General features: G+C 40.8%; 1 protein-coding gene across 2 annotated transcripts; it reads left to right on the top strand.

The window, feature by feature from the left end:
- The first annotated feature begins 1 nt into the window (after nucleotide 1).
- Nucleotides 2-11,194, top strand: SKA2 (spindle and kinetochore associated complex subunit 2). Of its 2 annotated transcripts, none has more exons than XM_042442477.1 (5): nucleotides 2-131; nucleotides 7,857-7,946; nucleotides 8,711-8,887; nucleotides 9,283-9,369; nucleotides 10,076-11,194. In XM_042442477.1, the coding sequence occupies exons 1-5, from the start codon at nucleotides 99-101 to the stop codon at nucleotides 10,103-10,105; spliced, it is 417 nt and encodes a 138-aa protein (XP_042298411.1). In that variant the 5' UTR covers nucleotides 2-98; the 3' UTR covers nucleotides 10,106-11,194. The 2 variants fall into 2 exon arrangements, with proteins under 2 accessions (XP_042298411.1, XP_042298412.1); XM_042442478.1 differs by lacking the exon at nucleotides 2-131 and adding an exon at nucleotides 5,463-5,617.
- The last annotated feature ends 3,201 nt before the right edge of the window (nucleotides 11,195-14,395 follow it).

Genomic DNA, 14,395 nt, shown 5'->3' on the forward strand with positions numbered 1-14,395 from the left:
GACCAATAAGGAGCGCCCTTTCTTCGAGGAACGAAAGGGGCTGGGCCCAGGCCGGGGAGGGGAGACTGCCACCGCCTGAGGAATGTCAACTATTCAACATGGAGGCGGCGGTTACTACGCTCGAGACCATGGTGAGTCTCCGGACCGTTGGAGGGCCCCTACGGAGAAGGTGAAGCGGCCTCCCGTGGAGGAGGCGACGCTGAGGAGAGCGCTGAGGGCGGGAAAAGGAAGCGAAGCGGGGGGGAAAACCGTTTAAAAAGAGAGAAAAACGTGAAGGGATATACCCCTCCCCCCACACTGGATGAGACCATTTGTCGCCAATAAAGGCAGCGAATGGAAAAATACCCGGATGGACCAGTCCATTATTGCTACCTGAGGGAGGGGGTTCGAGGATACAAAAGGGGGCGTGCCTTGGTTTGGTCCATTCTTTTCTCCGCTCTTGCTCGCTCGAGGGGCGTGGCCTAACGTTTGATGGGCGTGGTTTTTTCGAGGGGCGTGGTCAATAGTAAGAAGGCGTGGCTTCTTGGCCTGAGCTTTTCTTATGGAGATCAATAAAATAGATTATTATTATTATTATTATATAATAATAATATTATATTATTTTTAATTGAACTGCCCTTTAAAATTGCAAGGAACTCTTCAGTTCAAAATATATATACTACAAAATATTATTATAATTTGAAAGAGTGATCTAATATTGTAATAATTTAATTCTGTTTTAATATATATTTTATATATATTTTAAGACATATTTTATATACATTTAAATAATACATACTTTAATATTATAATATATCCTGCTGGCCTTTTAAATTGTAAGCCGCTCTTGAGTACAAAATATATAATATTAAATCTTATTATTATTATTATTATTATTATTACTTTAAAGATTAATCTAACATTGTAATAATTTAATTCTGTTTTAATACATATTTTACAAAATATATAATATAAAACATAATAATAATAATAATAATTACTTTAAAGAGTGATCTAACATTGTAATAATATGATTCTGTTTTAATACATATTTTTATACATTTTAATAATACATACTTATAATATGTATATGTATATGTATATTATAATATATCCTACTGGCCTTTTAAATTGTAAGCCGCTCTTGAGTACAAAATATATAATAATAATAATAATAATAATAATAACTTTAAAGAGTGATCAAACATTATAATAATTTAATGTATAAATATGTATTAAATTTGATAATACATATTATAATATTATTATAATATATCCTACTGGCCTTTTAAATTGTAAACCACTCTTGAGTAGAAAATATATAATATAAAATATAATAATAATAATAATAATAATTACTTTAAAGATTAATCTGACATTGTAATAATTTAATTCTGTTTTAATACATATTTTACAAAATATATAATATAAAACATAATAATAATAATAATATTAATAATTACTTTTAAGATTGATCTAACATTGTAATAATTTAATTCTATTTTAATGCATCACTTTTGTATGTTTTTAATTGTACTGTCCTTTTAAATTGCAAGCCACTCATGAGTCCTAAATATATAATATAAAATATAATAATAATAATAATAAGAAGAAGAAGAAGAAGAAGAAGAAGGAGTGATCTTTTTTAACATTATAATAATTTAATTAATAATTAACTGTCTAATTAATATAATAATAATACTAATTCCAAGCCTCTCAGAGAGCCTCTAGGGCTGAAGGGCGGGTATAAATACCATAAATAATAATAAATAAATAAATCTGTTCTAATGCGTCACTTTTGTGTGTTTTTAATCGTACTGACCTCTTAAATAGTTTTTTTGGGGGAAAGTGGGATATAGATAAATAATCTATATAGATATAGATTATTATTCTTTTAAGGAGTGATCTGTTTTATTATTATTATTATTATTATTATTATTATTATTACAGTATTTTAGTATTATTGTTGTTGTTGTTTTTACTTATATCCTGCCTTTCTCCAAATATAGGGATTCAAAAAAAAAAAAGCCAGCAACAACAGTACAATTAAACCATTGTTATAAGAACAATGCAGGTTACATTGTGGCTCCACAACAAACTACCATTCCCAGAATGCCCTAGCCTTGAGCCAGGGCAGCTAAAGTGGTGTCAAACCGGATTATTTCTACAGCCTCTGGGCTCCTAAAGGTGTCAGTCTGATAATGTGTTTATAAGCGATGGAACACTTTGAATCAAAAGGGTGTGATACCCTTAAAATCTATTTTTGTTAGCTGCTCTCGAGGCGACGTTTCCAATATTCACTTTCCTCCCTCCTTATTCAGGTCCTGCAAGATCAGGCCCATGGCTTCTTTCATTGAGTCTATCTATCTGGCATGCGGTCTTCTTCTCTTCCTATTACCTTCCACCTTTCCTTGCATTACACTCGTCCCTCCACATTCGCTGGGCTTAGGAGCACAGGACACCAATGAATATGGAAAAACCACAAGTAGCAAAAACACTATGTTTTTACCTGAGAGGACACCTCTCTAGGAATCTCTTGGTCCCCCAGACCAACTCTGTGGTCAACATCTGCCAGACATTGACCATAGAGTTGCACTGGAGGAGCTACAAAGGCCTAGTGGAGTGTTCTCTCTAGGAATCTCTATGCCTTTCAGTGCAACTTTTAGTTCAAGTTGGCCATACAGTTGCACTGGAAGAGCTACAGATGCCTCTCTAGGAATCTAGCTCCTTGAGTGCGACTTTTGGTTAACATTGACCATAGAGTTGCACTGGAGGACCTAGATATTCCTAGAGAGAGCATAATAATAAAATCCATGAATAATCAAAGCCGCAAACGTGGAGGGATGAGTGTATTGTCTTTTCCAATGCCTTCCCATGCTGTGGTCAAAATATGACATCCTCAGTTTAGCTGTCTTGGCTTCCAGGGAGCGTTTGTCCTAGGGCCCAGTTGTTTGTCCTTTTGGAAATACACAGTATCCTTAGCCTTCTTCTCCACATCTCAGATGAGTTGCTTTTCTTTCTATTGGCTTTCTTCATTACCCAGATCTCACATCCTTACATGTTAACGGGAATACAGTGGTTTGGACAATCCAGCTATAGGCTAGTTCAATGCCACCTAGAGATATAGGCTTTATATCCAGTTATAGCTTCCCACCAGCCGCCAAATCTACAGAGATACCATCATCCCCTGGAGACCGTCTAAAACCCACCTTGGATACAGCCCGGTTTCACCTTTAGCAAGGGACGAAGGCGGAAAGCCGAAACGTTTTGCTCAGGTTATCTTTTTTTTTAGTTCTGTTTGTTAATCGCCGCAACACACGCTCCGGGGCTGCATCCGCACTTGAGAGAAATAGTCCAGTTTGACACCAGTTTTTAACTGCCAGGGCTGAGTGCTGTGGCATCCTGGGCATCCTGGGAACTGTCGTTTGTCCCCAGAATTCCCTTAGCAATGAGCCCTGGCAGTTAAAATGGTGTCAAATGGGATTATGGGACAACACACACTGCAGAAATAATCGAGTTTGAGACCGCTTTAACTGCCTTGGCTCAATGCTAAGGAATACTGGAACTAGTTTTGTGAGACATTTAGCCTTCTCTGTCAGAGAGAACATTAAACTACAGTTCCTAGCACTGATCCAGGGCAGTTAAAGCGGTCTCAAACTGGATTATTTCTGCCGTTTTGGAACTATTTCTCCAGTGCGGATGCAGCCTGAGATAATTCCAAGAGAGTCCATTCAGGTTAGTCTCTTTCCGGTGATGAAGGGCGGTGGAGTATTTGGGGGCTGTTTCACATTCCCTCCATTTGAGGGCAGTCTGCTTTATTCATGCCGCTGAAAGAAACAAAGGCGGAGAATGGCTGTGGGGCCCCGTCCCGCATGTTGTTTAAACACCCATGTTGCTTCTTAAATACCCGCTGGGTAGCTCCATCTTATACTTGCTGAAGGGATGGAAAGTAAAGTCTGCGGGGACCAAAGCCATTCACTTCTCCACTGCTCCGATACTCCTAACTGGCTTTCTTCTCTTCGGTCTTAAGCACTTCCCCCTAAAATTCATTCAAACAGTTTAAAGGCAGCATCTGTGGCTCTGTTTTTGTTTGTACTATAAGATCCTCTTATATATATATATATTTACCTCTGTTCTTGTTAACAGCGCTTTTCAGTATGCTTGTCGAAGGCCTGAAACACAAACGAAGCATCTAGTTCCGAATGAAGCGGATAAAATACCTTTTTCTTTTTTAAAATTCTGCATACTTCAAAATGGAGATCTTTAGAAAGAAGATTTATTCAATAAGTAATAAATAGAAGCGCATGATCTTTCATGAAATTTGAATGTACATGAAATGTATGCTCTGTCATGAAGGGTCTCTATCCAAGGAATGCCAGGGCTGTATCCACACTGCAGAAATAATCCGGTTTGACACCATTTGGGTGCCACAAGAAACTATGCTTCCTAGGCCTGTTACAGACTGCCAAAATAAAGCTGCTTTGGGTCTCTTTGGAGGTATGCTGTTTAAATGATGCATGCATCCTAAGAATCCGGAAGCTGCACCAAAGCTGCACTTCAGTGCTTAGGAATGGAGTGTGGCTTTGGCATGACCTCCGGACTCTTAGGACCCATGCATCATTTAAATAGCATACCTCCAAAGAGACCCCAAGCAGCTTTATTTTGGCAGTCTGTAACAGGCCCTAGATTTCCATAGCATTGAGCCATTGCAGTTAAAGCGGTGTCAGACTGGATTATTTCTGCAGTGTGGATGCTTCTCATGTGATCTGGCAAAGCCTATAGTTCAACATCTTCCATAGGGGCTCTCATGAGTGCCAGAAACCCACTGTCTTCATAGATATCCATTCAACACTATCTGAATGCCATTTTTAGGTAAGGCACTTACTTATTTTCCAGCAAATAAGTTCATTCAGTGATGTTGATGGTCTTTAAGTGCATGGCGATCTTTCAGCCCAGGAATGGGGCAAATGTGGACCTCTGGATTATTTGGGATTACAGTTCCAGTCATCCCTCATCATTGGCCATGCTGTCTGGGGCTAACAAGAGTTGCAGTCCCTTAGCATCCGGAAAATTGTATGTTGTCCGCCTAAACTTTGACATTACAACCTTACAGGCGCATGAGCCTAGTTTAAGGTCTCTGTTGGAGTTGTGGTTCCTGTTCTCTTTTTAATACATATGTTGTGGGTGGGAGTTGCCAGGAAAAAGTTATTCTCTGAATCTGTGTGCAAGCATGCAAATGTATTTTTAATCCAAAGTGCTGAAATTCTCTGCACCAGAAAGAATGCCCCGAAATAGATCCTTCCTCACATTTCTGCGATAGGGTCCATTCTCATTGGCGAAATGTTTTGCACGCTTTTGTGTTAACGGCGATCTATAATGCACCTTTCTCTCCTTTGTTTATCTACGCATTTGAGCCCGACAGTGTCCTGCTGCTGCTTTCCGGATGGCCGCGAGGTGTCTGTCCACTGCCCTTTTTATGTTGTACTACTAGTGAACATGCGCAGAAAGCAGTGCAATGTTAAAAGGGCATTGGCCAGTAATGCTCAGTCGACTGAAATCCAACTTGGAAAGGGAGTGTGCTATTCCTGCTTCAGCTCTTCTTCTTTTCCCTCCCCGTTATGCTGGCTTCTCATAAAAGGTGAGGAACTCTTCTGTCCAGAATTGCTCAAAGCAGACCTTCCCCGTGTGCAGAAATGGTAGTATTTTATTATAGCTGCCTTGCAAATAAGCCCACACATGTTAGTAGGTTTTGCATACCAGCATAGTTTAGCAGAGGCCCATCAGCCGGTGAGATAAGAGCCAAATCTCTTTCTCGGTCAAAACATTCCTGAGCTGATCTGGATGATGGATGTATTTACAAGTCGGATACACAAGAATGTGCCTCCCCAGCCTGCCACATGTTTTAATCCTGTGCATGTGTGCCCCTTAGAGATAGGTTGGCATTAGTACTACTTGGACAACTCTCTACAAGTCCTGCAACTGGCTTCTTTCAAACTCAGCACCTGGCTGCTTGGTTCTAGCTGATGTTGCCCATTGGACTAGACCTGGGGCTCAGCCTGAAAACGAGGCGCCTTGAAAAAGGTGTATGTAATAATAAGTGTGCATATCTATGGAAGGGGGTAATTCGGATAGGAGGATTTCCCTAGCCATGGTTTAGATCAGTGGCCCCCACACTTTGGTTCTTAAGGTATTTTGAACTTCAGCTCTCATAATTCCTGACTTTCGGCTGGAGTGTTTGGGAACTGAAGTCCAAAACACCTTTAGGACCAAAGTTTGGGAACCACTGGTTTAGATGTACGAAGAGGTGATTTTCTTTTTCCGAGGGGAGTCAACCTGTGACGGACGTTTTTTAAAACTTCAAATGATTAATGATTTCTTGCTTTTCCCTCACACTAAAGGCCTGAGGCCAGCTTTTTCTCTCTCGCTGCCGACAAGTGCTCTGACTTCATTGCACTACTGTACTTCCCAACTAGCAGTGCAATAGTATTGTCAAAGCACTTGCAAGCAGAACCTACAGCGCTGGCCTGAATGGGGGGGCTTCTGTTGGTTTCTGACAATCTCTGTGAATGGATTGGGTCATTGGTGCTGAAGATGTTTGTATCGGCATGACAGGGCATGCTTTAACCGAAGGCCTCAGTCATTAAGTGGATTTGCTGAAGGCTAGCTCTGCAAAAAGGCTGGGTCTGACTTCCTAAAGCCTCCAAAATGGACTTCTGTCCAGATGCCAAGTCACTGGCAGGTTTGGCCTAATGGCTGCCATTTGAGGACCCCTAAACTGGAGCTTCAGTTAACTGGTGATGCTGGGAACTAGAAGCATAGCTGTATATGCTCTGCTTTTTAAGGCTATGCTGTTTCTGGTGTGTTAACTGCGAAAAGAAACGGGAGAAAGCACCTTTCTTTCTAATGCCAAGTGGCATTTTTTGACAGTTCTTTTGCTTTTTCAGTTGCCAAATACCTGGTGCTTCCGCCAGTGTGCCAAGTCCTTGGAAATGTCGGTGTAATATCCATCTCATTTACAATCATTTTAAATTTCCTCTGACATGTTAACACTTTAGCCTGTTTATAACCCAAGATACAAAGCTTCGCAGCTTGTAAACTCCTTAAGAGAGTCCTCAATTCACTATTAAGCAGTATTAAAATGTAAATGCTATTGCCATAAGGTCAGTCTGTGGGCTGCTGGCCTTTGGGATTGGGAAGGCCATTGACATGGGAGAATGACCCATGTCAGAGGGTCCAGGGCACAGGGTCTTGGAGACAGGCTTTTCAAGAGCAAAAGGTGTTCTCTGGACCCTGTAATGGCTGGATTGGGAATGGCTATTGCCTTAATGGGTGCTTTTAAGGAATGACTTACATTCAGTGAAGTGTTATCTCACTCCTTTCCTCCTGTTATTGACTCGGTTGATCAAATATTTGGCAAGCATTGCTCTCCTGAGGCTGAGTTTTGAAGCATAATTAAGTGCAGGAGAGTCTGTACAACCAGAATCTGGAAGGCCATAAATACTCTCCCTTATGTGCTTGGAGCCCATGCTATTAAGAGATTGTGAATGTGGTTTAAGAGGTATAACAGTAAAATGGTCAGAGGTCACTGGTTTCAAAGGCTGTCTCCTTGTCTACCTTTGAGGAGTTTATAGTTCACCTCAGCAGTTCCAAAAGGTTGGTCCTATAGATATTTTGGACTTCAGTTCCAAGAATTCCTGGCTTGGCCAAGCAGAAGAAAGGAGCCATGTATTATATTTGCAATCTGGAGGATCACTGCTTTGATTTTCACAGCAACCACCACCTGTAGTAGCTCTATATCTAGACTTTTTATTCCGTCGTGTTGGTTGGTTCATACTGTGGATGATGTGAACCGTGATTGATCGTTTTGGGTGTTTCAGTTCCAGAAGGCCGAGTCTGATCTGGATTACATTCAGGCCATGTTGGAGTTCGAAATGATGAAAGGACTCCCAGATGGATTATCTCAAGAGGTACTGTTTTCAGACTTAAGCCTGTAATGGGAAACATTTGTTCTTGTGTTACTAAAAGCATTGCATTACTATTATGTATCCTAAACCAGTGCTTTTCAAGGTATCTGATTTGATAATCCTCCTCATCCACTGTGTGCCAGGACTGATATTGATCCCCATTGATTCAAGTGGTTTGGACAATAACTCCTACCAAGATGTGCTGTCTGAACTAGCAGATACGTCTTCATCTCCGGGAGCCAGAAAATCCCATAAGCACCCTGTCCCTGGCAATACAAACCAAGTAACAGTTTGTCACTCTTCTGTGACTCCCAAAATCTGTTACCTGAGGAGGCTGCCTCATTCTATCTAAGGATAGGGCCAGCAATGTGATCTGTACCTTTCTACCCATAAATTGCAGATGAGACCAGCTATGGCCAATGCTACTCAGGCTTTTTATGATACAGACAGGCCAAAATAAAGCTGCTTCAGGTCACTTTGGATGTATGCTGTTTAAATGATACATGCGTCCTAAGAGTCCAGAAGCTGCACCAAGTCACGCTTCAGTCCTAAGGGCTGGAATGCAGCTTTGGTGCATCTTCCAGACTCTTAGGACGCATGCATCATTGAAACACCATACTTCCAAAGTGACCTGAAGCAGCTTTATTTTGGCCTGTCTGTATAAGGCCTTTGAATCTGTCCATTTCTGTTGGAAGTGCTTGACCCAGAAGACCTCGTTTCTTCCTTCTCGGCCTCTTCCATAAGCATTTTTCTTGATCTCGTTGCAGGAAAACCCTTTGGTTCTTGTGCAGCAGCTTACGTTAGTGAAGTCTCACTACAAAGCGCTGTGTGAGCAGCTGGAAAAAATTTCCATCGAGAGGCGAGAGTCCATGCGCTCCATCCGCGCCACGCTTGCTAAAACGGTGAAGCTGGTTCAGGAAATACAGCATCACACTGGTATGGAGGTAAGTAATACACTGAGTTGACTTGCTCATGTAAAGTACTGGTGAACATATATATGCCTTCCATAAGACTGAATAAGAAGGTCTTATTTCTGCTGGTGGAAGGAGAGGCGAGAGGGGTACCTATGGGTAGTTGCTCTGAGAAGACTCTCTTTAGGAACATTGATCTGGTTTGTCATCAGAAAGCGAGTCATTGAAAAATAGAAAACGTAGATAAATAGGAAGGTAGATAAGTGGAAAGGTCGATAAATAGAAAAGGGAAATAAAAGGGGAGGGACAAAATGCTCATCTTTCATAAACAGCGGGATTCCCAACCTGATGTAGATTTTGCGTGAGGTTCTGGAAGACATGGGATGGTGAGAAGAAAAATAGCGTCTCCTTTTATTTTTCTTGCCCAGATCTCGCCTCTTTCCGAAGAAGAACAGCTTGCAATGCAACACTTAATGCTCCAGACTCCCGAAGTTACTGAAGTGCCAGCAAAACAGGTAATTCTGATCCAGAGGAACTTGTTTTTCTGCGCCTTTGCTCTGAAGCGGCTCAGAATGGAGCACTGGTTGACTGTCAATTTGGGAAGACAGGCCAGTAAACTCTCTCTCTCTCTCTCTCATATATATATATATATATATATATATATATATATATATATATATATATCTGTATGGCATATTTAAAAATATTTTTGCACCTATTTGTTTAATTTTTAAGGATGGTCTTTGAAAGCAAACCAAATGAATTTTTTGAAGGAGACCGAGTTACCTATGTTCTATGAGTCATAGCAACAACATGAGATCCTCTTGATAGTCGGATTAATCATAGTTCCTGGTGAACATATAGTGGGCGAGGGTTCTTCTTTCAGTGCCCTATAAGTGGGCTTTCTGGGGCATTTCATTGGTCATTGTGGAGATTGGCCTCGTTCATCTTTCTTCAGGCTGGCACAACCCAGATTCTGCAGTTGCAATAAGCACATCTGAAAAGCACCATACTGAGTGATTTAATAGGGCTCTTCATATTCATCTGTTACTCAAAAGGTATTGGGAGGAACGTGGTGGAAAATACTTGAAATTCCTGACGTCTGAAATATAGAACTGTTTTTTCAAAACAACATTTTTCTTTTTTGAGAGAGAGAGAGAGAGAGAGAGAATATGCATTTTAAACAGTTTCTTAAAGCTCATGTTACATTTGTCTTCACAGAATCGCCCAAAAGAACATGAAATCCACTGATGCCAGTCGAAGTTGAAAAACCAGGCCATAACTTTAAGTGTCTAAATGTTCAAATTTTTTAAAGAAACTGTTGATTACTGTTTTTATGTTTTTGTACATAGGTCCCAAAATGTTTTCAAATGAGTAATGTGTTGATGATGCTGGCTATCATAATGTGCCAGTGTTCATTATTACGAGTGTCTTGAGACTTGTTAAAGATGCTTCCAACCAGATACGCAGTGTTAATGCTTCTACCAAGACAAGAACACGTATGTATATACTTAAAACCTTTTATTGCTTACACGTCATTGATTGAAACCCACTGTAAAATAAGAAAGGATCCTAAAAATGTTTTTTTAAAAGTACTGTGATAAAACAGAGAGATTAAATTGTGTAACTGGTTGCAAGCATCAATGCGCCGAGGGATAACTTGTGACAGTATTTTTACTTTTCGTTCTGATATTGTCAACTCTATGGAGGGAGTTTTTTCACCCCAAAATACACGTTCTCCGTCTTTTTAAATTAGGAAGAAATGTATATAAAACCAGGAGCCCTGTTTCCTTCTTGAAATGTGAACTTGACCTCTTCGAGGGGGTTAATCACAGAGCACTGGACACCATTTTGTGGCTGTTGTCTCCATCTTTTACAGGGCTAGTTAATGGTCTATATGCATAAGCCTAACCTACTTTGGGGATACAACATTTTGAGGCATGACTGTAGTGTTCTGGAAAGACTACTGGCCTCCAAAACAGTATCAGGCCTTACTTTGTGCTAATTTAACTTTCCTGCCCAACTCTAAAGGAAGCTTCGCATGGTCCAGTGTACAACCCCCTTTCTCCTTAATGTTGTCTTTAGCCTAATGTGGAGGTGCTTCTTGTAATATAGTCAAAGCCATACCTGTGCATTTTGACACAACAGCTAAGTTCAGACTTTTTCCTTAACTTATATGTATATATAGATAGACATGATTGGAAAGAATAAAGAGAAATGTATTACATCATTGTAAATGTTGTTTTAATTATGTTATTATTTATTTATTAGTTGCTGTCCTGACTGCGACAGCCTCAAAAAGCAATGTGTAATAAAATGTATTATTACATTTGTGGTTAATCTCACTGAAGCCCTTATTAGTTCCAGCTTATTAGGAACTACTGAAACTGCTGTGATCTGCCTTTAGCCTATCTCATTGTATGACATTCTCAATGTGTATGACCCTGCAAAGCTCGGTGGTTATAAACTTGGAGTGGCTACTCAGGAAACACATGTTTACAGAGGTGTAAATGTAATGTTTTGGGGCAGTTGTGGGAGCAGTCATAAGCAATGTTTTACTTCCTTCTAGTGTCTCTCATGGGTCCCTCCTGAAACTTAGATTTTGCATCTCATCTTAGATTTTGGATTGAAAGAGAGGTGGAGAGAGGCTCATTTGCTCCACAGACTTAGCTAAAGGCTTGTTGCTGGGAGCCTCTTGTAACTCTGGACAACCAAGCTACAAACAGACTGAGACTAAAGCAACACTCATACAAATACAGCTTTGCCATCTCAAAGGTGCAACAGGCTGAGAAGCTCTCAAGGTGCCTATGAACCAAAACTACAGTTAGATTTGAGTTTCTTTCAAGGTACCGTTTTTGCCATGTTAAGGACGTGTGTATTAAAACAGGATCTTTTGGCACTTTGGGAAAGCTGCTAGATCACATATTTTGTTACGTTGCTGCTGCCGGATCTGGGTTTTTCTTCTTCATGTCATCGACTGAAAGTATTCAATTTTTACAGATTCTGTACTTGTCTACTCAAAAGTAAATTGCATTGCTTTCAGGGGGTCTTAGTGGTGGGTGTTTGGGAGTGCAACTTTGGCCCTATACAGACAAGCCAAAATAAAGCTGCTTCAGGTCACTTTGGAGTTTATGGTGTTTAAGTGATGCATGTATCCTAAGAGTTTGGAAGCAGCGCCAAAGCCAAGCTCCAGGACTTAGGACTGGAGTATGGCTTTGGCACGGCTTCCGGACTCTTAGGACGCATGCATCATTTAAACAGCATACCTTCAAAGTGATTCGAAGCAGCTTTATTTTGGCCTGTCTGTATGGGCCCAAAATTTCAATGATTTTTAATAGATGCTATTTCAAAACATTTCCAGAGAGGGAGATATGTATGGGCTGGACCAGAATTCCTCTGAGGCACTTGGTAGGATATGTGTACTTAAGCAACAAAGTGTGTCTCCAGAATCTTGGGCCTGTTACAGACTGCCAAAATAAAGCTGCTTGGGTTCTCTTTGGAGGTATGCTATTTAAATGATGCATGGGTCCTAAGAGTCCGGAAGTCGCGCCAAAGCCACACTCCATTCCTAAGCACTGGAGTGCAGCTTTGATGCAGCTTCTGGATTCTTAGGATGCATGCATCATTTAAATAGCATACCTCCAAAGAGACCCAAAGCAGCTTTATTTTGGCAGTCTGTAACAGGCCATAGACTCCTAGACTTGGAAGAGACGTCTAACCCTAACCCAAAGGGCCATCCAGTCCAACCCCATTCTGCCATGCAGGAACTCTCAATCAAAGCATCTCTGACAGATGGCCATCCAGCCTCTGTTTAAAAAACTCCAAAGGAGACTCCTCCACCCTCCGACGCAGCGTCTTCCGCTGTTAAACAGCTTGCACAACTTGAACACAAAACTAAAATGTGCTTTGGAAGCTGGACCAAAGGCAGCCCTGAGTTTACCTTTGAGTGTTGCACAGGTAACCTTGGAGTACAAAAGTTTATTTTATTACCCTCATTACAACCCTGTGAGTAAGGCAGACTCTGAACACAGCACCTAAATGTTAGCAAGAGCATCTTTAAGAATTGTTTGGACTGCCTTGGAAGATGGTGGATTCTCCAACTCTGGAAGCCTTTAAATACAAGATGGATGGGCATGTCAGGGGGTTGCAATAGATGGGTGTTTCCCAAACGCTGGTTCTTCGGATGTTTTGAACTTCAGCTCCCAGAATTCCTGACCGTTGGACAAACTAGCTAGGGCTTCTGGGAGTTGAAGTCCAAAACACCTGGAAGACCAAACTTTGGGAAACACTGCAATAGATGATCCTTGTGGCCCCTTAAAAACTCTACGATTCTGTCCCATTGATTCCTCACTTCAGTACCCTGAATTTCAGTGCATTGAATTTGAACCTGGGCTGCTCCTGTTCCAAATGCGACATTGGTTCTTGAAAAGAGCCTTCCTTTCCCTGCTCCGTTGTCCTTTCTCTCCATCTGGAAGTCTTCCACATACAGCGCTGTGTAAATTTACAGCGCTTTATAAATAAAGGTTAATAATAATAATAATATCGCACCTCTCTTTTGCCTGGCATACAGTCAGCCATGGATTTTTTTTTAATCTACAGATTCAAGCATCCAAGCTTGAAAATATTTCAAAAAAAGTATAAATAACAAACCTTGATTTTCCATTTTATATAAGGGATACCATTTTCCTCTGCCATTAAATTTAATGGGACTTGAGCATCCATGGATTGGGGATCCGGGAACCAAACCCCAGCGGATACCAAGGTCCCACTGTATTTATTACTTTCATATTCCAGCTTTCCTCCATAGAGCTTAAGGCAATGTGCGTATCCTCTCCCCCTTTCCATTTCATTCTTTTAAGCCTGTGAGAAAGCAGGCACAAGGGAAAGGTACTGCCCCGTAAGCATTCAATTCAAAGACCTAGCCATGTTAGTCTACAAAGGGATCTTGCAGCACCTTTGAGACTGATGGAAAGGTTGAAGTTGGTTGCAGGAGCTTTCGTAGACTTGAGCCTATTTAAATATACTAACTTGGTATGTTTTTAACTGTATGGTATTTTTTAATGTTGTAAGCTGCCCTGAGAAGAGTGGGATATAAATAAATATACAACAACAATAATAATAATCCTTGTACCAAATGCATCCGAAGAAGCTTAAATACATAAAACTTAAGCTTCCAAGTAAAGCATGTTAGAAAGAAAGCAGCCTGCTCTCCTGGCTCTTTACTCAGAGGTAAGTCCCACTTTGCTACTCAATCCGGTTGACAGGTAAGTTCGCATAGGATTCCAGCATTGCGCCCTCGATAAGGTTAAAACGCCCAGTTGTTCCGCCCAGAGGAATAATTGGACGATAAATCTGAATCCGCACGGTCAGCTTGGGCACTTTTCCCGGGAGGTACTCCCTTTTTTCTTTTCCAAAACGTAAGCAGTTTCTTTGTGGGCGCAAATGCAAGCCCATTGACTAGTGAGACGGAAACTGCTGGCGGGGAAGAGGGAAAGCAGTTGCTAAAACTATAGTTTGCTTAGAATTGGAGCCCTGGGGATA

Source organism: Sceloporus undulatus, chromosome 11 (genome assembly GCF_019175285.1).
Source record: "Sceloporus undulatus isolate JIND9_A2432 ecotype Alabama chromosome 11, SceUnd_v1.1, whole genome shotgun sequence".
Taxonomy (NCBI): Eukaryota; Metazoa; Chordata; class Lepidosauria; order Squamata; family Phrynosomatidae; genus Sceloporus; species Sceloporus undulatus.

What these genes read in the sequence shown, in the direction of transcription:
- SKA2 (XM_042442477.1), top strand. Translation starts at nt 99, where the DNA reads ATGGAGGCGGCGGTTACTACGCTCGAGACCATG. An exon ending in TTACTACGCTCGAGACCATG is followed by an intron (nt 132 to 7,856) that starts GTGAGTCTCCGG and finishes TGGGTGTTTCAG; the next exon opens with TTCCAGAAGGCCGAGTCTGA. An exon ending in CTGAAGTGCCAGCAAAACAG is followed by an intron (nt 9,370 to 10,075) that starts GTAATTCTGATC and finishes TTGTCTTCACAG; the next exon opens with AATCGCCCAAAAGAACATGA.